This window comes from Natrix helvetica (genome assembly GCF_964273705.1).
Source record: "Natrix helvetica genome assembly, chromosome: 3".
Lineage (NCBI taxonomy): Eukaryota > Metazoa > Chordata > Lepidosauria > Squamata > Natricidae > Natrix > Natrix helvetica.
In genome coordinates this window covers 135,235,188-135,255,961 of record NC_138549.1, presented here as the reverse complement: position 1 = coordinate 135,255,961, position 20,774 = coordinate 135,235,188, and the positions used below count along the sequence as shown (strand labels likewise).

Below are 20,774 nucleotides of genomic sequence, written 5' to 3'. Positions count from 1 at the left end.
AATATATGCAAAAAGTTCTTACATATAGTTCCTAAAATGCATATATCTAATGTTCCAGATAATTTAGAAACTCCTTTTAAATAAATGCTGTTCGCTTAAGCATTTGCATATAATGGCTTCAAAGTTATATTGTTTGTCTGCAGCACTGCAGTTCTATTCTAGTTTATCATAAACATGAATTAAACCCTTGCAAAGTTTGTAAAGATTGACTGATGGTCTTAGGCAGTCTGAAAATACCTTACTAATGTTTCTGTTGCTGGGTATAAATTTTTCACATAATTGTAAAGCTTTATAAAGCTTTATAAAGTTCATAGTATTTGCTGTTGAGGTCCTGTGAAATGGTAACTTAAGGAGTCTGGCTTAAAAAAAAAAGTATAAGGAATGCTTGTAACCAGAACAGCCAAGGAACACATCTGCCATAGATGGATGCAGTTGTATAGATGTTATTTGGTAAAGATTGCATCTCAAAAAGCTGTACTTAAAAATTAATTAAAATATTCCCCAGACTGCCTTAAATTAGTCATTTCTCACTCATGCAGGATATTGCACAAGGAATACTTTGGCTAGTGGATAACTCTAAGCACTAAGCTTCCATTATAATTAAACTCCTATGCATGCAGACATTTCAGCACAGTAACTCATGCATTCCTGTTCATTTTATTTATGATCAACTTTGCATTTAAACATAATATATTTTAGTGCCAAGATTAAATGTCAGGGTATTTTCAAATTAATGTTGTACACACACACACACACACACACACCACCTACAGACGTACAAAGACCATATTCAACAGGTACCTCTGCTCCCTTTAGTAAAGCTATTAAGTCCTGGCCGTTCCTCCAGGCCTTAGGGTCCATTTGAACTGTCAAATCTTATTGGTTGTTTTGTTCTGTTGTTTGAGCTTTGGTTTATATTTTGTATTTATATATTGTACATATTTAATGTTGAAGGAATGTTTGTTCTTTGGTTTATTGTTTGGTTTTTATGCCATATGCTTAGAGTCACATTGTTTGAGTTAGGTGGCCTAATAAATTTCATAAACAAGCAAACAAATAGATGGATTATTGCCAAACAAAACTTCTGCTTTGGTGAATGATGAAAATATGTAAGACTTGATCTCAAAATACATTTTAAGGTGCAACAGAATCTGCTCAATGGGGCTACAAGGTATTATAAACGTAGATCAGACTGACAGAGCAATTTTATATTGCTTTCAATAGCCTATTCATTTTTAATAAACAATATCTATAAAAATAAAAATGTAATATTAGTACTGATTACTTCTTTATCTGAAAAAGGAAGAACTTTTAAAAATGTATTGGGAAATCTCTATTTGAATGGGATATTTTAGAGTATAGTTATTGTTAGTTTAAAGTAGAGAGACTTAAAAGAGAAATTCAGAAATCTATATAGGCTTGCACTTGTGATAGTATAAAAGAGAAATCTGGAGATTTTTTATTTTTGAATGCCGTATGAGCAGAACAACATACAGTATATAAATAAAATAAAGTACAATTGTAACAGTAAGACCCAATTTTAATAAATAAATAAATAATATCCATTTACTGTATTAAATTCAGTATTAATAATAAATTAATTAAATAAACAACAATGCAATTAATTTTAAAGCTATAAAATATCTTAAAAATCAGTAAAAAAACAAGCAAATAAGTGAAAAATAAGTATTCTTTATAACCCATGATAATATTACCTTATAAATGTTTTCTAACCCAATGCATAGCTGCAGTGACACAATATATAATGGTAGCAATTGAACTATTTTAACTTCTTTGGCATGTGCTTTATGTTCAATTTAGGAAACATTTAGGAAAGGTAAAAGGGATACTTACAACCAGCTTTTTTTTAGTGTTCAACAATGGTCCGTCTTCAACTCCTATGTTTTACTTAAAATGAAATTTAAGAATACAGTTGTGGTTTTCATTATAGTAGAAAAGTTTCCAGTAAGATTTTCTGAAGAAAAATGTGGCAACATTTCCTAATTCATTAAATAATTGGTTTTTCTTTTCTTTTTCCTTTTCTTTGTTTCTTTCTTTCAGCATTTCATGATGTATCTGTGTATCCCCAGAAAGATCTTCCTTTTTTCATCCATTTTACAGCAGGGCTATGTTCTTTCACAGCAATGTTAGCCCTCCTCACACACCAGTTTCCAGAGCTCATGGTCATTTTTGCTAAAGCTGTAAGTATTGTCTCTACTCCAGGGTTTTCTTAAGGTGGTTGTGAGACATGCAGAAATTGAATGAAATTGAGACCTTCATCTGCAGATAGAGCCACAGACATCTAAAAATCTGATTCAACATTGATTGTAATTTCTCTTTCTCTTTTAAGAAAAAATGATTAAAGATCAGATGAAAATCTTTAGATTTATTTAGTCTGTCTTAAATTAAGAAGCAATGTTTAATGTGTCACAGTTTTTGGCTTTTAAAGTTGGGAACCTTACTCAGCCATTTCAAATAATGTTTTTGTAACTGTTAGAATTTCTTAATAATTAATGTTTATTTCATCAGCATGAAAATATTTAGATTGTAAGCTCTCTGGGCAAGAAGAAACTTTCCCTCAGTATCCCTTCCTCTTATTGGACAAATATATTATAATAAATAGTTGTATTTTTTTCTCTTTGCCTACTAAATAAACTTTTGGGGGAACTGAATGGAATTTGTAATATGGTGCTATGACCTAAATGTTGCTACCATAAATTCAAGTATATCTGCAAACGTTTCACCTTCCCTAAGGAAAATATAGTGTAATAGATTAATTGATATAGTGAAATTGGAACCATGCAGAATTTTCCTATTTTTTACTTGTATTTTCAGAATATATATTTATTGAAATTTGAAAATAAAATTCAATTTATGTGTACAATTGATTACATCTGAAATTATGTTTGGGTTGGTTTTTTTTTTGTTCTGTTAGTAATCTTGACACTGTTTGAAGAGAGAAAAAGAGACTTTGTTTCACCTGACATCCAACTTCAACTCATTGCATTACTTTAGATACAATTTTTTGTAGATTGAGAGTTTCATCCATATGAATTTCTAAATACTTTTTTTACAAACTTGCAGTGGACTTCAATGAGTTTTTAAATAGAGTTCAAAAACAGGATTGAAACTAGCTATAAAAATAGAATTATTATTCCGAATTGCAAACATCCTGCATAAGTATTCCTTAAATTAAAAGAAACAAGAAATATATATTATATGTATCTAATAATGAATCCTTAGATTATATTGATGGACATAGTTGGACTCATCAAGAGTTCTTTCCCTTTAATAAAATTCAAAATGATATTTTATGATATTCATTTTATGACACCAACCTGAATCTAAAATAGTACATACTATAGTTAGTAAAATAATATATGATTTACTCTAGTAGTGTTTAGTTTCTGTTCTATGGTGGTTTTTAATGACACTAAATAATACTTTTTATTACAAATTCTCCCCAAAAGCAAATTTTCATTATCATACAAATTGAAGAATTTTATATTAGTAAATAATACCATAAAATAAAACCAAAAGGAGCTATGTTGAAATATAAGCTTTAAAAAGCTAAAAAAGAGAGAAATAATTGGTCCCTCAGCAAGTAGTCAGATAATGTAATGAATAGAATGTTGAAACGGAACAGAATTGCTCATTTGTATATCAAAGTCTCATATAATCAGTATTTCATTTTAATTAGGCATTACTAAAATCAGTTTGTATGATAAATAAACCTAGTTAACACCAAATTTAAAAATTATTGTAGGAAAATATTGCTGGATTTGTTATTGGGAAGAAAAAGCAAATATGATTTATTAGGACTGCTTTAATAAAATTGTGATTTCTGAAGATGTATCAGTCAAATTGTATAATAAAATAATTGCTTTCTTCCACTCTGTAGTCATCTGTGTTACTACAAGTCTGCTCCAGAGGGCGCCCCCAACTTTAAAAATTAGTTCTGTACTATGTTCAGGAGTTGACTACTATGCGTTATCATTCAATTAACAGATGGCCACAATCGGTACTTTTAACAAATAGCATATGAGAAGTACAGAAAGCTTGAATTGATTAATATTTGCTTTTAGATTTTATATGGTTATTTTATATGTGAATGACATTCAAAGTTCTACTTGTTGAAATGTTTTCCAGTGAAATTGATGCTTAAAACATCACTGAGCAGTGTTGAACTGGCAAAAGGGACAGCAGGAAGGCCTCTTTGAAATTTGCAGATGTTTTCCATTTTATTTCAGTTTTATCATCTCCCATATTTTTTTTATAATTGTAACAAAGTGATTTGTTATAAAATGGAAGGGGACTAGTCATCTTCCTTCCCTTCTTTAGCTCAATTTTTAATAAGGAAAATGATTCCATATTGACGTAGAATTAAAAGCAATTAACTTCTGGATGAATTTTAGGATTTCAGCTTTCATTTTTAAGATGTAAATTGATTTAACTCATTTGTTCTGCTTGCTCTGGAATTGGAAAATCATGTGTGATAGGACTGCTGTCATTTGATTAAAGTAGTAATGGCTTTTGTTGTTATCCAGACACATTTAACATTTCTGAGAAAAGAACATACTTCATTATTTATAATCACTTAATCACCACTACCTATATGATAGAAAAAGACAGTATTTACCTACAGGAGATGTGATAGCTGAGCAGTTAAAGATGCTGAGCTTGTCAGCTGGAAATTCTGACAGCCTGGGTTCAAGACCTGAGCACTGTTCAATAGGGTGAGCTCCCGTTGCTGCAGATACTGCCCATCTAGCAGATTGAAAGCATGCAAATGTAAATAGAAAAATAGATACCACTTTGGTGGGAAGGTAATAACATTCTGTGCACCTCAGCAAACAGTTATGCTGGCCACCTGACCATGGAAATGTTTTTGGACAATGCTCCCTCAGCTATGAAACGGAGATGAACCCCCACATACACACCCTGACATGACTGGACAGGGGAAGCTTTTATCTTTACCTTTACACTTAAAAATATTTCATTCTGGGATAATTGATACAGTGAGAGTTTTTCATTATCTATTCAGAAGTGAGTGGAATTATTTACATATGCAATGTCAAATAAGGCTATGGTTTCAATTATTTCTCATGATAGTGGATCTGTATAAAATAACATCACTGAACTTTTGTTTGAATATCCATAGCTTTTAAGAAATCCATCTTAATGTAATTCTGTGTGTATCTTTAACAAAATATTTACTAAATTTTAGTTTTTCTATTTGCCACTAGGTATTGATTATTTTGGATCTGGCGGGAAAAAAATGGGGTATGGAAAAAGTAATAGAATATGGTGGTTAGAATACTGAATAAGTATTGGAGATTCCGTGCAAAATTTAATAATCTTGTTTTTTAGCAAGATTATTTTAAACATATAGACATTTCCATGAGGTTAACATTATTTAACTGGAATAAAATTTTAAATTGGCATTTAATCTAATTTTCTCATGTTATTTCATAATTTGAGGGTCAGTTAAAATAAAATCATCCTTTGTTTTTGAGTTTCTTGAATGCCAGTTAAAATGGCACGCTAACTCTGGAAAGTATTATGGCTATTTTGGGACTATGAGGAGACCTAGAATCATAGCAGTGGGTGTACTGTGTGTCTGAGCTGTCTGTAAAATTGCAGTCTCTAAAGTATGATCTGTTGATAATTAACTATTGTGATGGTGCAAAAAATAGCTTATGGACACAGTGTTATAGATCAGATCTTTGAAATGTGCCCCAAAAGGCATTGCTGTTTGTAAGAGGTGTGCTAAAAAAGGTGTTCCTTTGCTATACTGAGTTACTAAACTTTGCATAATCCTGTTGACCCTGATGTTATAGATTGAATCCATTTATTTTCCAATCTTCTAAAAGGTTAAAGTTGGTTTTGTCCTTATGCATTTAAATGTAGAACATTTGAGCAGCTGAATAACTCTCGTTGAAGCTGTGTTGAACTTTTGACACACATGAGCAAAGAGTTGTTTTAAAAAGACTCAATTAAACATTTTTAATCTTTGAAGCTAAATTAAATATTAACATAGCCATACGATTTATTTATTATTTATTTCTTTATTTGATTTATATGGCCACCCATCTTAAATAACACTGCTTAAGCAAAAATTGGGCGGCTTACAACAACCGTAAAACTAATAAACAGCAATCATAAAAACAAAAACAATACAACAAACACCCTGCATTGTAATTGTCCCCCTTGCCTTGGGACATCCCATAACAGGCTCAGTCTTCTTTTGTTTTTTGTTTTGTTTTATGCTTCCTTATTTATTTTCATTCTATGGCCTACGTTTCATATAAAACAGATTTAATATGGATTCCACATTATTTGGATATTGATTTGGATATTAAATAGATTTTATATTTCATAAAAGTGAGCTCGGGTCCCCCTTAATTATTAGACAAAAATCATCCTGGTAACTGAATTTGATTGCTGCCCATTTTCCAAGAAATGAAATGTGATATATATGGCTTTTAGCCACCAACCCTAATTCCCAGTGTACTAAAGTGTCTGAACTATTTTGAGTTTTCAATATTTCTGCCTAAATATGACCTAAAACATGATCTGTTGTTCACATAAGTCCTAAAATTAGATAAATAGAATCCAATTAAACAAAGACATTATACTTGTTCATTGTTTTATTGAGATAAATTATCCAAAGCTACATAATTGTGTGTGACAAAAGTATGTGAATCTTTCTTTTCTGTCGTGCCCACCCATGACCTGCAATTAAACCTTTCTGACATATGATGATCAGTTCTAAATGGTATCCCATTCCTCCTAACAGAACAGCTTCAACTTAGAGACTTCTTCATACAAACTGCTTGCTTCAAGTCCTTCCACAAGGATTTAATTTTTAGGATTAAGGTCAGGACCTTGACTTGACCACTCCCAAACACTAACTTTCTTCTGCTTTAACCATTTGTTGAGTGTATGACTCACATACTTTTGCCACACAAAAATATGTAGCTTGGATTATTTTCGTTAATAAATAAATGAATAAGTATAATGTTTTTGACTTTTTTGTTTAATTGCATGGTTTAGGCTATATGTATAAAAAAAATACTGAAAATTTAAAAGACTTCACAAACTTTGAGACCTCACTATAGGTTCATGGCTGACAGAGAGTTTGAATTCAGTGTTATGTATGCTAGAACAATGGGATCATTCCAGACGCCATTTCTCTCAAGGTTGTGTGTGAAAGAAACTCATAAGAATGTGTACCTGGTTCTAAATTTTAAAGATTGGTACATACTCAGATTCTTCCAAGTACCTCATGAATGCAAATTGTATTTTTTTTAAAAAAAAAAGCTCTCCACTATTTCAGTTTAAAGACATTTTAAGTGGACATATTAGATAATCTTAGCTAATCAGTACCGTTAGCGATGTATAATCTTGTAAAAAACAAAACTTAATATATTTACTTAGTGGAATAGCAATGGTTTATATTTTTACTGGATCATATTTCCATTGTTTCCCATGCAATCAGATTGCCAGACAAAACTGTAGCCAAACTGCGAAAACTTGTTGAGAAGCCAAAACCCACAGAGAATCTTTTAATAGCTGTAGTGTATGCACAATGGAATATGACAGCAAACAACGCAGATTTGGCAGAGTCACTCCATGGAACTGAATGGAGTCTAGTGGGGTACAGAAATGTTGGCCTACTTTTGTTTCAGCTGGAAAGGGCTTCAGAATTTGAAGTTCTGCCTTCCAGAAGCTTTGGATGTCCCACTGGGAAGTAGGGTTACTATAACTGAATGGCATGGTTGTTTAACATGAAAAGGGGAAAAGCCAGTAGTGTGTCTTAGAGTTCTTTATTATAAAACAAATGAATGTGCACTAGATTTATATGTTATGAAAACCTATCATGGAATATTGACTTTGCACAGCAGTCTTCATCTTAATGTAGCCTTATTACAGATGCAAGTAGGATGCAACAGTTAGGGACCATCTGATATCTCTCTCCTTTCATCTTAGATGGTACCTCCTAAGAGCTGAAGTAACAGGGGTAGCTTTATTACGAAGCAATGCAAAACAGTTATTGATGACTGTTTCCAAGGTATGCAACATTTTCCTGTTGATAACTTGCATTTGCTTACGTTTAATTTTAAGAACCATCCTTGGTCTTGAATGCCAAGAAAAATGGATTTCTTTTATCCTGTGAAATTTGCAGTCGACTAAAGTTAAAACTAAGAGGTAAAATCCATTATTTTGAGTAGTTTTAAGGTTGATATAAACTGCAGGTTCCTGAGAGAATGACTTTTCTATTTTGTAAATTTGCATTGATTGATAAATGTAGCTTTCAGTGAGATTGTTACTCTGGTTTATTTTATATGGATTTTGCCCACATCACGAATTAGAAACACATAAAACTGACTTTTAATTGTCCTTTAGTGTTAGTATATCACAAACAAATATAATTATCCAATGATATTTTGACCCTTACACATCAAGGAATTTTATTTTGTTCAGCATGCTTGAAATGGCTGTTTTAATGTACTTTTTAAAACCTAGCATGAAGAAATGAATATATACTGAGGCTTTTCAATTCCTGTACAGCTTATTATTAAGTAATCTGAATATTTATAAAGTAAACATTGTGCTTTTGTTGTGTTCTTGTATGCAAAGAACTTTAAATAATCCCATTAATCCTTATAAACAGCCTTCAACAAAGTTCAGTCTTGATTCTATACTGCGTTTCCATCACTCTTAGGCATTACTCTACTTTAGCTCATTTAATTGACCACTGTACATTCATTTGTAGGTACTTCTTGTTTTGTTTTCACAAATTAAAATTAAAGTCAGTTAAAACTTTTCCAAATTTGTCTTTAATGCTAACTTAATTTCAGCTGAATTGGGATCTTTTCCATACGCATACTTTTAAATAGTATTCAGATGATTGCTACTATGAGTTGTCATTATGCTTTTCCATAAAAGTAGAAAGTGCTATTTGAGAGTATTCTAATTCAGAAAACAAGATTGGTTAAATATTCCCATGCAAAATGTATTTGTGTCCCCATCTTTTTCTTCATTCCTCCCACAGAAAATTAGTTATTCTAATGTCTGTTTTACACAGTTTACCTACCTGTCTTTTTTAAGGAATTAAATATGATGGATATTGCTTAGAGCTGAGAATCTTTTCCTCTCTCTCCAAAGAAAGAGTACATTTTAAAGTACATTCAGTCAATAAAATTATAATTATTGGAATTTGCTCATTAGACAGATTTGTTGTTATAGAAATGATTAGTATAAAATGTTATAAAAGTAAAAAAATTGAGATTACATGTTATCATCTTATTCTACTGTACCAAAAAGTCAAAGTCAATGCTTTTCTTTTTTCCTTTTTACCCCAGACTTTTTTCTCTTCCCCTTCTTTCTTGCATTCTTATTTTCATTTTCTATTTTTGTATTTATATTTTTATAAACTAATAAAATTTGTGGCAAAACTAAACTTATTATTTTCTGAATAAATCATATTTTAATGATATGAATGTATAATTAAAGTCTAATATGACTGACGTGATTCATAAATATGCAAACAAATATCTGTAACATTTATAAAATATAAGGAAACAATGTTCCTACTGCTTGGAACTGCTAAATAACAATCTGATAAAGGATTGGTCAGCATATACAATATATTGTTAAATATTTTTGGTAAGACTTCAGTAATGTACAGGTATACCTCGATTTACAATCACAATTGACTCCAAAATTTGTGTTGCTAAGTGAAACATTTGTTAAGTGAATTTTGTCCCATTTTACAACTTTTCTTGTCGTTAAGTGAATCTCTGAAGTTAAGTTAGTAACACAGTTGTGAAATTGGCTTCCTGTTGATTTTGCTGATAAGCAAATTGCAAAACTTGACAGCTTACAGCTCAGAATAGCATATATATATAAGCCACAGGCTGAGTAGTGAGCTCCCTCCCATATTTGGGCATACCAGGGGTTGAAACACAAATACATACCCATTTCCCTGGCTCAGCTGATAAGGAGGAGAGCCTGTGGCTTAGTGGCTAAGACTTCTGCCTAATATGTAATACAGCCCAGGTTCAAATCCCAGTAAGGGTATGGCTAGCTGATGAGAGCTAAATAGCTTGAAATAGATCTATACTAGTCTCCCTTTATTTATTTATCAGCACAAATACAACACAAATATAAAAAGGCAACATTAAAAATAAAAATATGGTTTTCTGCCTGGATGGTTTTTTGTAATGAGCCGAAGGACAGAAAGGGGAAGTAGTGAGCTCCCTCCCATATTTGGGCATACCAGGGGTTGTAACACAAATATGTGTGTGTGTGTGTGTGTGTGTGTGTGTGTGTGTGTATACACACACACATACACATACACATAAAATTTCTGATTATATTATAAAAAAATAAAATGTATGAAAAATTATATGACTAAATCACTTAGTTGTAAAAATACTTTACAATGTTATCAAAAAAAAACATACTCAGAGTAATGTAAAATAACATAGGGTAAAACAAAATAGTTTTTTGTTTCAAATGCAATTGCCAGATTACATATTTTGTTTGTGGTTAGATTGAATAATAGTCATCATGTTCCAGTAATTCAACAATCCAACTGAATGAAATAATAATCCAATTGAAACAAATTTTGGCAATTTAAAGGTAAATCACTATTATGGTGTGCAAGAAGAAATTAAATATAGGATGTACTCTACTGGGGAACATGCTTAAAAATAAAGTAAAATGCAAGTGACAACATTTGTAACACAGCAGTACATGGCCCATAGTTCCACTTGTTCCCAAATGACAGGGACAGATCCTCCCTCTGAGATGAAGAGATATCTTCCAGGAAAGATGAAGACATGCTAAAATGTGCTAGGCCCTAGGGCAAAAACCCTAAAATATTTTGCAGTAGCAAGATTGTTTTAATATTTAGCCAGGGCACAAGGTTTATTTTACCCCCCCCCCCCCCCATCTTAAAAAAAAAAGAAGTTCCCAGCATTATCTGTTCAAATCAATTATTTGGTGTTTGGCAATTTCTTTAACTTTGGAAAAACCCAAAGAATGCAGAGCTGTTATAGATAAGCCAATATTTTGTAATTTTATCTCCAAGGTGGTCTTCCAAGTTGAGTAAAAATTATCTAATAGTGTCAGTAGGTCTGGGTCCTCAGGGAAGAATGTTAGTTTAAGCCAATAGTTGATTTTACTTATTCAAGCTCAGGCTATGACTGAATTGAGATCCACCTACAATCAAAAGGGGATTGGGGGCAACCAAGGGATCCTAAAGATCTTCAACATCTTGGATCAAAATCCAAGAGGAAAAATTTATTGGAGATACAGGCCTGTATTCTGGCTTGAAACTTCTAATTATAGAGAGGATATAAAAGCCACCATTTTAAAAAATTGAACCTGAGAATGAAAGCCACATACTTTAGGGTGAACTTCACAGCATGCATAATCTATACCTCCTCCCCTCCAATCAAAAAGCCTGTAAAGCAGAATATAAGAATCTAAAGTTTTTAGCTTATAGTATTTTATATTTATATAAAATACTATATACTATATTTAGATCTGTCAGCATATTTTGTTAAGTGCTAATATTTTAGAGAAGACTTGGTCTTCATTTAATTTAGAATGAACTTTTCAGCACCATCAAAACCAAAAGAGCTGGAGATCTTTTCTAAATGCCACGAATGAGATTGCCTGATCTGAATATAGCAAAATAGAATTCTATTATGGCAAGATGTTTATGACCTACTTAGATTAAATTATGCTTATGTAATAATTTGTTGTACTGCTTCCCAACTTTTTTTATTAAAAAAGGCTATATAGAGTATAATTTTAGAAAAATTATATAGACTAATAAATATTGAGTCTGTCATATTTCATTAAAAAAAATTAGATAAAAAAGAATAACGTTTATTTCCAGATTGCTGTACTGATTCATTTGATTTTTTAAATAAGAATTTTATTAGTTTTTAAAAACATTTATAGGAAAGGGTAAGTAGGTATACAAAAAATTTTGACAGCTACATCGTGCCAAAAGTAGAAATCCCCCCAAATCTCACAACTTTTACAAAAGAGAAAACCAAAAAGTAAAAGATAAACAGTAACAGCTTTTTGTTTTACATTGTATCAACCATATGTTCAATCATCTCTTGTGTCACTTCCAGCAATTACATTTGCAATAATGTTTCAAATATATTTGTTTTTGTGACCTGAGTCTTTTCAATATTGCTTCCTCCCCCCTGTCTTCTGGCAGAGCCACGGCCCCTCCCTCCTTCATATCCTGTGTACTGTCCCCTGTTTCATCTAGGACAGCACTGTATTTTTTAATGAAGGCCTCTGCCTCTGCAACTGTATTAATTCTAATTCTGCTACCCTCCCAGAAAATCAACATTCCTTCTGGTAATAACCATCTAAACCAAACTCCTTTATTATATAATTTCTTTGATAAAGAGGAATATTTCTTCCTCTTATCTCTTATTTTTTTCGGAATTTGTTGAAGAATGGTTATTTCTTTTTCTTTATATTTTAATGGTCCCCCCTTTGAGCTCCCAAAACCTCATCTCTTGTAGTCTTCCTAAGAAATTTAACATGTATTTCCCTTGGAACATTGTGTGTTCTAGAATATGCTGAGTTAATTCTATAAACCAAATCGATGTCCCACCACAACTGTTCTTTATCTCTTTTAATATATTCTGCTAAAATTGTAGTCATAATATCCTTAAGATCTTCATCTTCTCTCTCCAGTAAATTTTGAAATCTAAGAAAAAAGGACATTCTTTCAAGGTCCATCTTTAACATAAAGTTTTCAAGTTCTCTAGTCCCCTTCTGAACTATCTTAACCTCCTCCCTCAACCCAACCGCGCCCTCCTCCAACACCCCAATCTTTTGTTTATTTTCTGTTGTTTGCTGTTGTGTTTCTCTGAGCCGTTCATTTAAGCCTGCCAATTGTTTTTTCAGTTCGTCTTGTCCCTTCAGTCGTTTTTGGTTGTAAAAATGAAGCAATTTTTGTCTGTTGCGTAGTTGGGCTAGATGTAGAAGATGTCAGCGCTGAAGATGCCTTCCCAGGCGGTGGCTTTTTGGGCCCCATGTTAAGTTCAGAGATACCTATAAATCTTATACAAAAGAAATGGCGTCTGTGGAATGCACAGCTGGGGGAGATCGTGGAGGCAAACAAGCCCAGAAGTTAAAGTTAATCCTCAATCACAGCTCCAAGCCAAAGGATAAGAATCAAATACTCCAAATCCAGAGGGACCACATAACAAGAGAGGCTCCAGGAGATATTCAGGGTATAATAATAATGTAAAGCCAGAAATTCTTTCAAAGGGGAAACTTCATTCATAAGAGCAAAGAAGAAGAAGGAAGTTGGCCATCTTGGCTCCACCTTCACAGGGGACCAGGAAGCAAAATATCCAAAGTTTCCATAAGGTTATTTTAAAAAGCAACTCAGCAGTCATCTCTTGCAATTGTGATAAAAGTCATTCTCCCATAGCTAGTAGAAGCGAGCAATTAACTTTTAACTCTCTCTTTTCACTCCAAGATAGAGAGATGTTCCAAATGCCGCCTTATCTGAGGGGTGTGTGGAAAAGTCCCCCTCCAATCTTGCAACTTCAAAAGATTGAACCCACAACTTTAAAAAAGCTGCTGTTAGATGAAATTAAAAGAGATTGAGGTAAACTTCTCACCTCCCGCGCTTCAGCTGTGGCTTCTAATTAATTCTTTCCTTCCGGACTCTGTTCAGTGAAGGCACACAGCAACGCCATGCCCTCCCACGCTCCCCGGCTCATGGAGCGAAGCTGGAAACCCCCCGCGGCTGCCGCTGATCCTGGGGGCTCCAACAAGCTGCCCTACGGCAGGGAGCCCCTCCAAGGCCCCCTGTGCTCCTAAAAGGAGCCTGCCGGAGAGACGAGCAGCGGACGAGAACGTCCGTCATCTTTGGGGACCGGAAGTCGTCGTCTCATTTGATTGATGTATATACTTAATGGCATATTAATTTCCACTACAGTTCTTTTATTTCAACTTTTCTAAGAAGCCAGCATGATTTTTCTTGCATACCAATCCTACATGGTTTTCTTGCATACAATGTTACACTGTAGAAAGACATACAACAGTTCTTCCTCAGTTCTAATGATTTTATCTGTGTAAATATAAAACTCTAGGATCAATTTCTTATATTTTATGCTGTCAGTCTTAACTACCAAAATAATTGTGCCTAATTTAACTAAACAAAAGATAAAAGTACATTAGAACAATTTTATTGCTGTGCAGACTTTGTTTTCAAGCCCATAACATTTAAATTGACTTTGCATTTCGTCCAAGGGCCCAGGGAACATATGTGAATTCTGAGGCTTTCGGCCTCAGAAAATGCTTGCAGTGGGGAAAAAGTATCTACTCTAAAATCAGGCTGTTTTCTTATACTGACTTCTGTTTTGAGTGTTATTCCATGTCATATTGAAATTGTTTCTTACAGTGATCATCCTAATGCCATGATCACTCTCACACACATATGCATTGGAAATGCTTGGAATAAAGTGCGCTTGAAATACCTCTTTTTGTATACTTAAAGAATCCATGTCCTGTTTCAGGCCTCCTTGGTTGTTTCAGAAGCTGCTGTTGAAATTGCTTTGTAGACTTGTGGAAAGATGATAGGTGCTTGCTTTACTAATTTTTGCTTTCCTCAATTTCTTAACTCAGTGCAGGAACATCCTGAGTTACTTCCTGAATTTTCTATAGTAAGGGTGTCAAACTCAAGGCCCAGGGGCCAGATGTGGCTCACAGGGTGCTTAGATTTGGCCTGTGAATCTGCCCTGGAAACCGCAAAGGACCAGCCCGCAATGCCTCTGCCAGTGAAAATGGAGCTTGGGAGGGCCCTACCGAGCTCCGCTTTTGCTGGCAGAGGGTTGCAGGAGGCAGTCTCAGCCAAAAACTGAGCTCGTAAGCCTGTTTTTGTTGGCAGAGTGCTCCCGACACGACTGATGTCAAGCTGACCACATCCACACTGACAACGCCCAGCCCAGTCCCCCAAGGTAAAACAGAACCCTGATGTGGCCCTCAATGAAATCGAGTTTGACACCCCTGTTCTATAGGTATAGCTATATCAATTGTAATCATATGACTTTTATTGTGGACGTTTTTAATGCTGATGAAAACCAAAAGACATAGATTCATAGTTGGCACTATCTGCATTTATATTTTCTATTGCCTTCTGTTGGTTCTAGGAGGAACTCTTAATTTCTTTAGTTTTACACAATTTAAGTCTCATAGAATTTTGTTGATTTGTTTTTTTTTTCCACTTGCTGTAACATGTATTAAGTAGTTTTCCAAAATGAAATTTCAAGTTTTCCTCAGAGTGTTCTTTTTAAATAAAATTAGTTTTATACTGCACTAAATTGTCACCCAATTGCCATTTAATCTGTTTGGTTCAACACATTTTTTAAAAGATCTGGATTCTATTTAGATCTAAAATAGATAGTGATCCTTGAATCTCAAAAACCCAGTCTTTTTAATTGTATGATCGGATTTTAGAACTGGAATAAATCTCTTTACTGTTTTGTTAAGGCTCATTAGGTGACATTGAAGACTTAAGCTGTTCCACAGCTGCTGAACATCTCAGATTTATAAACATTAGAAGCTTTTGCTTATCTACAAGAAATGTATATGGCTTAAAATGTGTAATGAACCAATTCTATATTTAAACCATCTGAAGTAGAACTCCATAAATTTCACGTGTCTTTATAAATTGTATCTTAATGTATTTTATTGGTGTGAGAGAAGGATGGAATCCATAGGTTGATAATTTTTGTTCGTTTCTGTGCATAATTTTTGAAACATGAAGAATTGTAGTATGTTGGTAGTATGATTAAATTATTATAAGAACAGCTTTTAAAAAATTCTGCATCAAAGCTCTACAGATGATATGTCCATGTTGGCATGACTTTCTGCTATGTTAACTTTCTGGATCAATTTTATGATGTATGATCTACTAAATACCTCAGATTGCTGACAGCAATCATGATTGTAAAAATATGATTAATAAATGATGGCTGAATAAATTCATAGAACGACAGTTCTTACACTAGGCTTTTTTATAACAGTTTAAACAGTTGGGCTAAGAATCAAGATTACTATTATTACTTTCTCATGATTTGTCCATGTCTAATAAGGATATCTTTAAAATAATGAAACTAACGTTCTGAATATGCTGTTGTATTTCAGTCAAACCTCATTATATAAAATATTTTTTATCCTACTACTTCTGTAAACATTGGTTAAATCTTCCTATTTGTTGGAACATTTTGGCAGTTTGGCTCATCATTTTTAAATCTTTATTTTTAAAGTACCAGCTGCTTCATTTCTTTAGATTTATTGGATTATATGTTTCAAACTAAAAATTTAAGTTTTACACAAATATTTATATAGGCATTTGTTTAAAAAAAATGAAAAGGAGATAATTTTTCTTGGCCAGGCAATATCCCAAGTTTATTATAGTGGGATACCTAGACTATTTCCCATCCTCATTGAAGTCCACTGACATAGGCTGGGAAATATTCCTATTTTTTCTTCAGATGCCGAAGTTTGGGGTAATATACACATGAATAGCTCTCTTATTAACTTCAGCATAATTTTTTATTACAGCTTTTTTTTGTCTTTCAGTTTTTTGGAACACTCTTGTCACCTTTGAGCTTCTTGATGGAGAAGATTGAACGCCTCATGCCTTCTAGTCTCTGGCATCAGCTGACCCAAATCTGAACACATCTCAGTTCACATGAACTTTTAAGATCAGCGCCTCTTGATTACAAAAGCATTGGCCACTAAGAGTGTGAAGGAAGTCTTACTTAGCTTTTGTTTTACAGGCTGTTAAAAATTTGCTGTACTCCTTCTTAAGCCTAAAATATTGTAGATTTAAAATCCACAATTCAATATCTGTGTGGAGATGAGTAGGAGAGGATTGTTGTACTTAAGGCTACTGCTTTCTTTCTCAGAAATTCCAGAAAGCAATAAATCTGATAGATTCTATGTTGAAATTTCCTTCTGAAGTGGAGATATGCTTAAATGTTTATTAGCTAAGAATCTAACCCACAGGGCTTGTCTTACTGACCACTTGCCAAGATGCATGGCCCTGTAGGGGGCCCGACGCCAGTACATCCAGCCTCCTGCTTCTTGCTGTTGCATGTTCACTTGTTTACTTCTAAAGAAGGGAGCATTTAACAGAAAAACAAGAAGAAAGAACCATAGCCTGCACCTGCTTTACTCTCTTTATCCTGATCTAAGGCAGCAAGGTAAAGAAAAGGGAGCAAGAAGTACAACAGAGATGCGTTGCTAATGTTAGTCTTAAAAGCAGGAGATAATTCTGCTGAAACTTGGCTCTGACCCATTCTTAATTATGGAGATCTTCCAACTGGTCGCTACATATTATGTTTTTTTGAGGATTATCTGATTTACCCTTACTTTTGGCTTTACTTACTTGATTCTGTGTAGCAAACAGCATATTAAAATTAACAATAAAATAAAAAAGGGAATAATACACACACACACATGCCATGCCTTGGCCACACACAAATCCAAGCCGAATTGAATAATTGTGCAAGGCCATCAGTATTGGGACCATCAATGTCTCAGATATATGCTGTTCCACAGAGCATGCACAGTGAGAGATGTAGAAAGCATATCCCTGTAATAGTTCTTTAGCTTTAAGGTAGGAAAGAATATACATTTTACTTTGGAAAGGATCATTTATTGTGCATAAGTAAATACATAGTCTGTGCAGCCTACTCATTTTATTAAGAGTTTAATTGATTGCTATGTGTTCATTTCCTCCCCCATATTCACTGGTCTAAGCAACCATTGGCCATTGCAAAAGCTAAGCAGGATTGACCCTGACTTGCATTTTGATGAAAAACTACCTGGCAATTCTGTTGGCCAGATCAGAGAAAGTAAGCAATGGCAAATCATTTCTGTATAGTGATCCTTAAAAGTTTATGAACCCTTTTAAGTTTTTCAGTATTTCTCTATAAATACATCCTAAAATGTGATCTGTCACCCACACAATTGCTAGAACTTTATAAAGAGAAAGCTAATTAAACAAATGAATTTGAAAATACTTGTTCATTTATTTGCTGAGGGAAGGAATACAAAGCTACATATTTGTCGATTACAAAATGTATGTAAACCTTTGCTTTCAGTAGCATTTTGGAGTGGCCAACTTAAAGTCCTGACCTTAATCCTCAAGAAATCTTGTGGAAGGACTGGAAGTAAGCACTTCATGTGAGAAAGCCCACAAACATCTCTTAGTTTGAAGATACTCTGTAAGGAGGAATGCATTAAAATTTCTTCCATATCAATCTGTCAGACTGATCAGTTACTGGAAATGTTTAGTTGCAGTTATTGTTGCCCAAGTGGGGGCATGCCAGTGACTAAAGCAAAGATTCACATAGTCACACACAAATATGTAGCTTTGGAACAAGTTTAATGTTTTTAATTAGCACTGTTTATCCAGTTTTAAGGTTGCATGGAAGACAGGTTATGTTTTAGGTCATATTTATGTAGAAATACTGAAAATTAAAAAGGATTTGCAAACATTTAAACACTAAGTCTGCCAAGACAATTGCTTGACTCAAGAGTGTCTTTACTTTTTTATTGTTCATCGAGGCATAAATCAGAATTTAATAAGTGGATTAGTCACTTGCACTTGTTTCTTAAATTGCTCAACCATTTGTAGAGCTTGATGGAGACTGATACCTTAGGAGGAGTTTCTCCTAACTTCAATAGACAAAATTGATTTTTATCCTTGACCTTTGTCTATCCTGAGTCATTTATAAAGCTCAGTTTATCCCTTCCCCTCCCTTCCCCTTTCTCCCATCTAGCTGTCTTAATTTTGAATAGCAACTATATGAAGGAAAGTGGGAGAACTAAGTGCCTGAGGAATAGCATTTTAGTATTGGATGACAGGTGCATTTCTCAACTGCTGTTAGACATTATTAAAGCATGGCCAGTTTACAAGACATACACAAACAGCATACATGGATAGAAGAAGTTGCAAAAACACACACTGAAGTTTGCACAAAATGGCTGCTCTTTCTGAGGCAAACATATTTCATAGACTTTTTGAAGATCATTCGTTTCTGTATCTTTTAAAATGTTTTCCTTTGCTGTATTTCATAAATGTATATTGCAAGGCAGATAATGGCTTGTTATCTATAAGCCTATGATAGTGTTCTTGATTATTTAGGGATCATTCCCCATTACCACTTGATAAATATGTCACTTACCACTCTATCTGTAGTGGTGTTTGCATTCATTTCTGACGAGACAAGAAAGAGGAAACAGACGGCTGGATCTATGCAGCAACTAGGAGGTAAAACTCAAATGTTATCTGCCGAGTGAACATAAGCCACAGGGGTAGTTTCTCACGGTGGTATCTCTCTGATGATTAATGGACATGCTGTACTCATCCAATTTCACTTTGCCATCCACAGAGGCCCATAAGGTAAGCAGCATAATGCTTTTTAAAATTGAATCTTTTCCAACTTGTGTGTGGGGTTATAAATGAAGCAGTGTCTCCTGTGCATCACTCCCTAAGGCTGGTTTCTCTCACTGTCTTCTCTTTGACATGAGCGTACTAGAGTGGGATAAGCTTGCAAACAGGACTGGCAATGTTCTGCAATGTCTTGTTGCTATCAATAATTCTTACTCTGTGCTACTTTCAGACACACAGACACACATTTCATCTGCTAAAATATTTCTTTGTGCTGTGCTTTCAGTTCCTTATGCCCCTTCATATTCCTATGGCATTGCTTCTAATTGCAGGTTTACTTAACACAGGTGTAAAATTCATCTTATGTTCTCGACTGATCGTATGGAGTCTATTTGCTCCATGTTGGATATCTTGGTTTAATTTCGCACTTCTTGTTTTTATGTGATACATTTATTCTAAATTTTACTAGCCCCAAGTAATAGTCGTCATGGTAGTTACCTGTTGTATCAGCTCTCTCACTCTTATTCATCCCTCCTTCCCTCCCTCTCTTTCTCCTAATTGAGTTGCCAGAAGACCAGCTAGATTATTGCTACCAGACTCCTGAATGAATAGTTGGTACACTTTTAAAAGTTAAACATAGGTCCATAGATTGCCAAATGTGATGTAGAAGTAAAATAATGTTTTTAAATTCCCTTGAAGAAGAAAAAAGCGGAAAGAGACCTGTAAGTATCAAAAATCAATGTATACCTTGAAGGAAAGGAAGAATACTATACCACATACATACAAGATACTATATCCTGTACTGCCTGGTAGCTTCCAGTCATGAAGAGCAACATCAAGTACATAACATTATTATAGACTGGTTTTCAGGTGATGAAGATAAATTTGCTAGATCTTCCTTAAGGAAAATTTGAATTTCCTCAAAGAAGCATTTTATACAGATCAGTGGATTAAATTTCTCTCCAGGGTAATTAAAAGATCATTGCATTGTACTTCTCATATGCAAGTACTATTAAAATTGTACATTCTGTCAGTTCATTTAACACAGCTTTCAACTCTTGAACAGAAAACTAATCTAAAACTAAAATATATAGATTGCAAAGTCACAGTGACAAGCGTGCCATGAATTTCCTGAGCATCTCTGAATGCATCTAGTATAGAAGAGCTGGTCATCTTAAGTAATTGGCCCTACTGTCAAATTCCTCTAATTATTCCTCAAATACCTTTAAGTGGTTTTTCTTTAATTCAGTTGAAATACAGCTTTGTCTATCTTGAGACAAGCATAAAGATCTGGTGAGGCCCAGTT

General features: G+C 33.8%; 1 protein-coding gene across 6 annotated transcripts in view; it reads left to right on the top strand.

The window, feature by feature from the left end:
* The window catches only part of ST7L (suppression of tumorigenicity 7 like), a 40,072-nt gene extending 20,871 nt beyond the window's left edge, over positions 1 to 19,201 (top strand). For 2 of the 6 annotated variants that reach the window (XM_081947458.1, XM_081947462.1), the window contains exons 14-15: positions 2,062 to 2,201; positions 16,648 to 19,197. In XM_081947458.1, the coding sequence (XP_081803584.1) occupies positions 2,062 to 2,201; positions 16,648 to 16,743 (236 nt within the window). In that variant the 3' untranslated portion in view covers positions 16,744 to 19,197. Of the gene's footprint in view, positions 1 to 2,061; positions 2,202 to 2,935; positions 3,830 to 5,246; positions 5,331 to 7,992; positions 8,075 to 16,647 lie in introns of those variants that run through there. The other 4 variants (XR_014174924.1, XM_081947460.1, XM_081947459.1 and 1 more) reach the window with 4 other exon arrangements.
* The last annotated feature ends 1,573 nt before the right edge of the window (positions 19,202 to 20,774 follow it).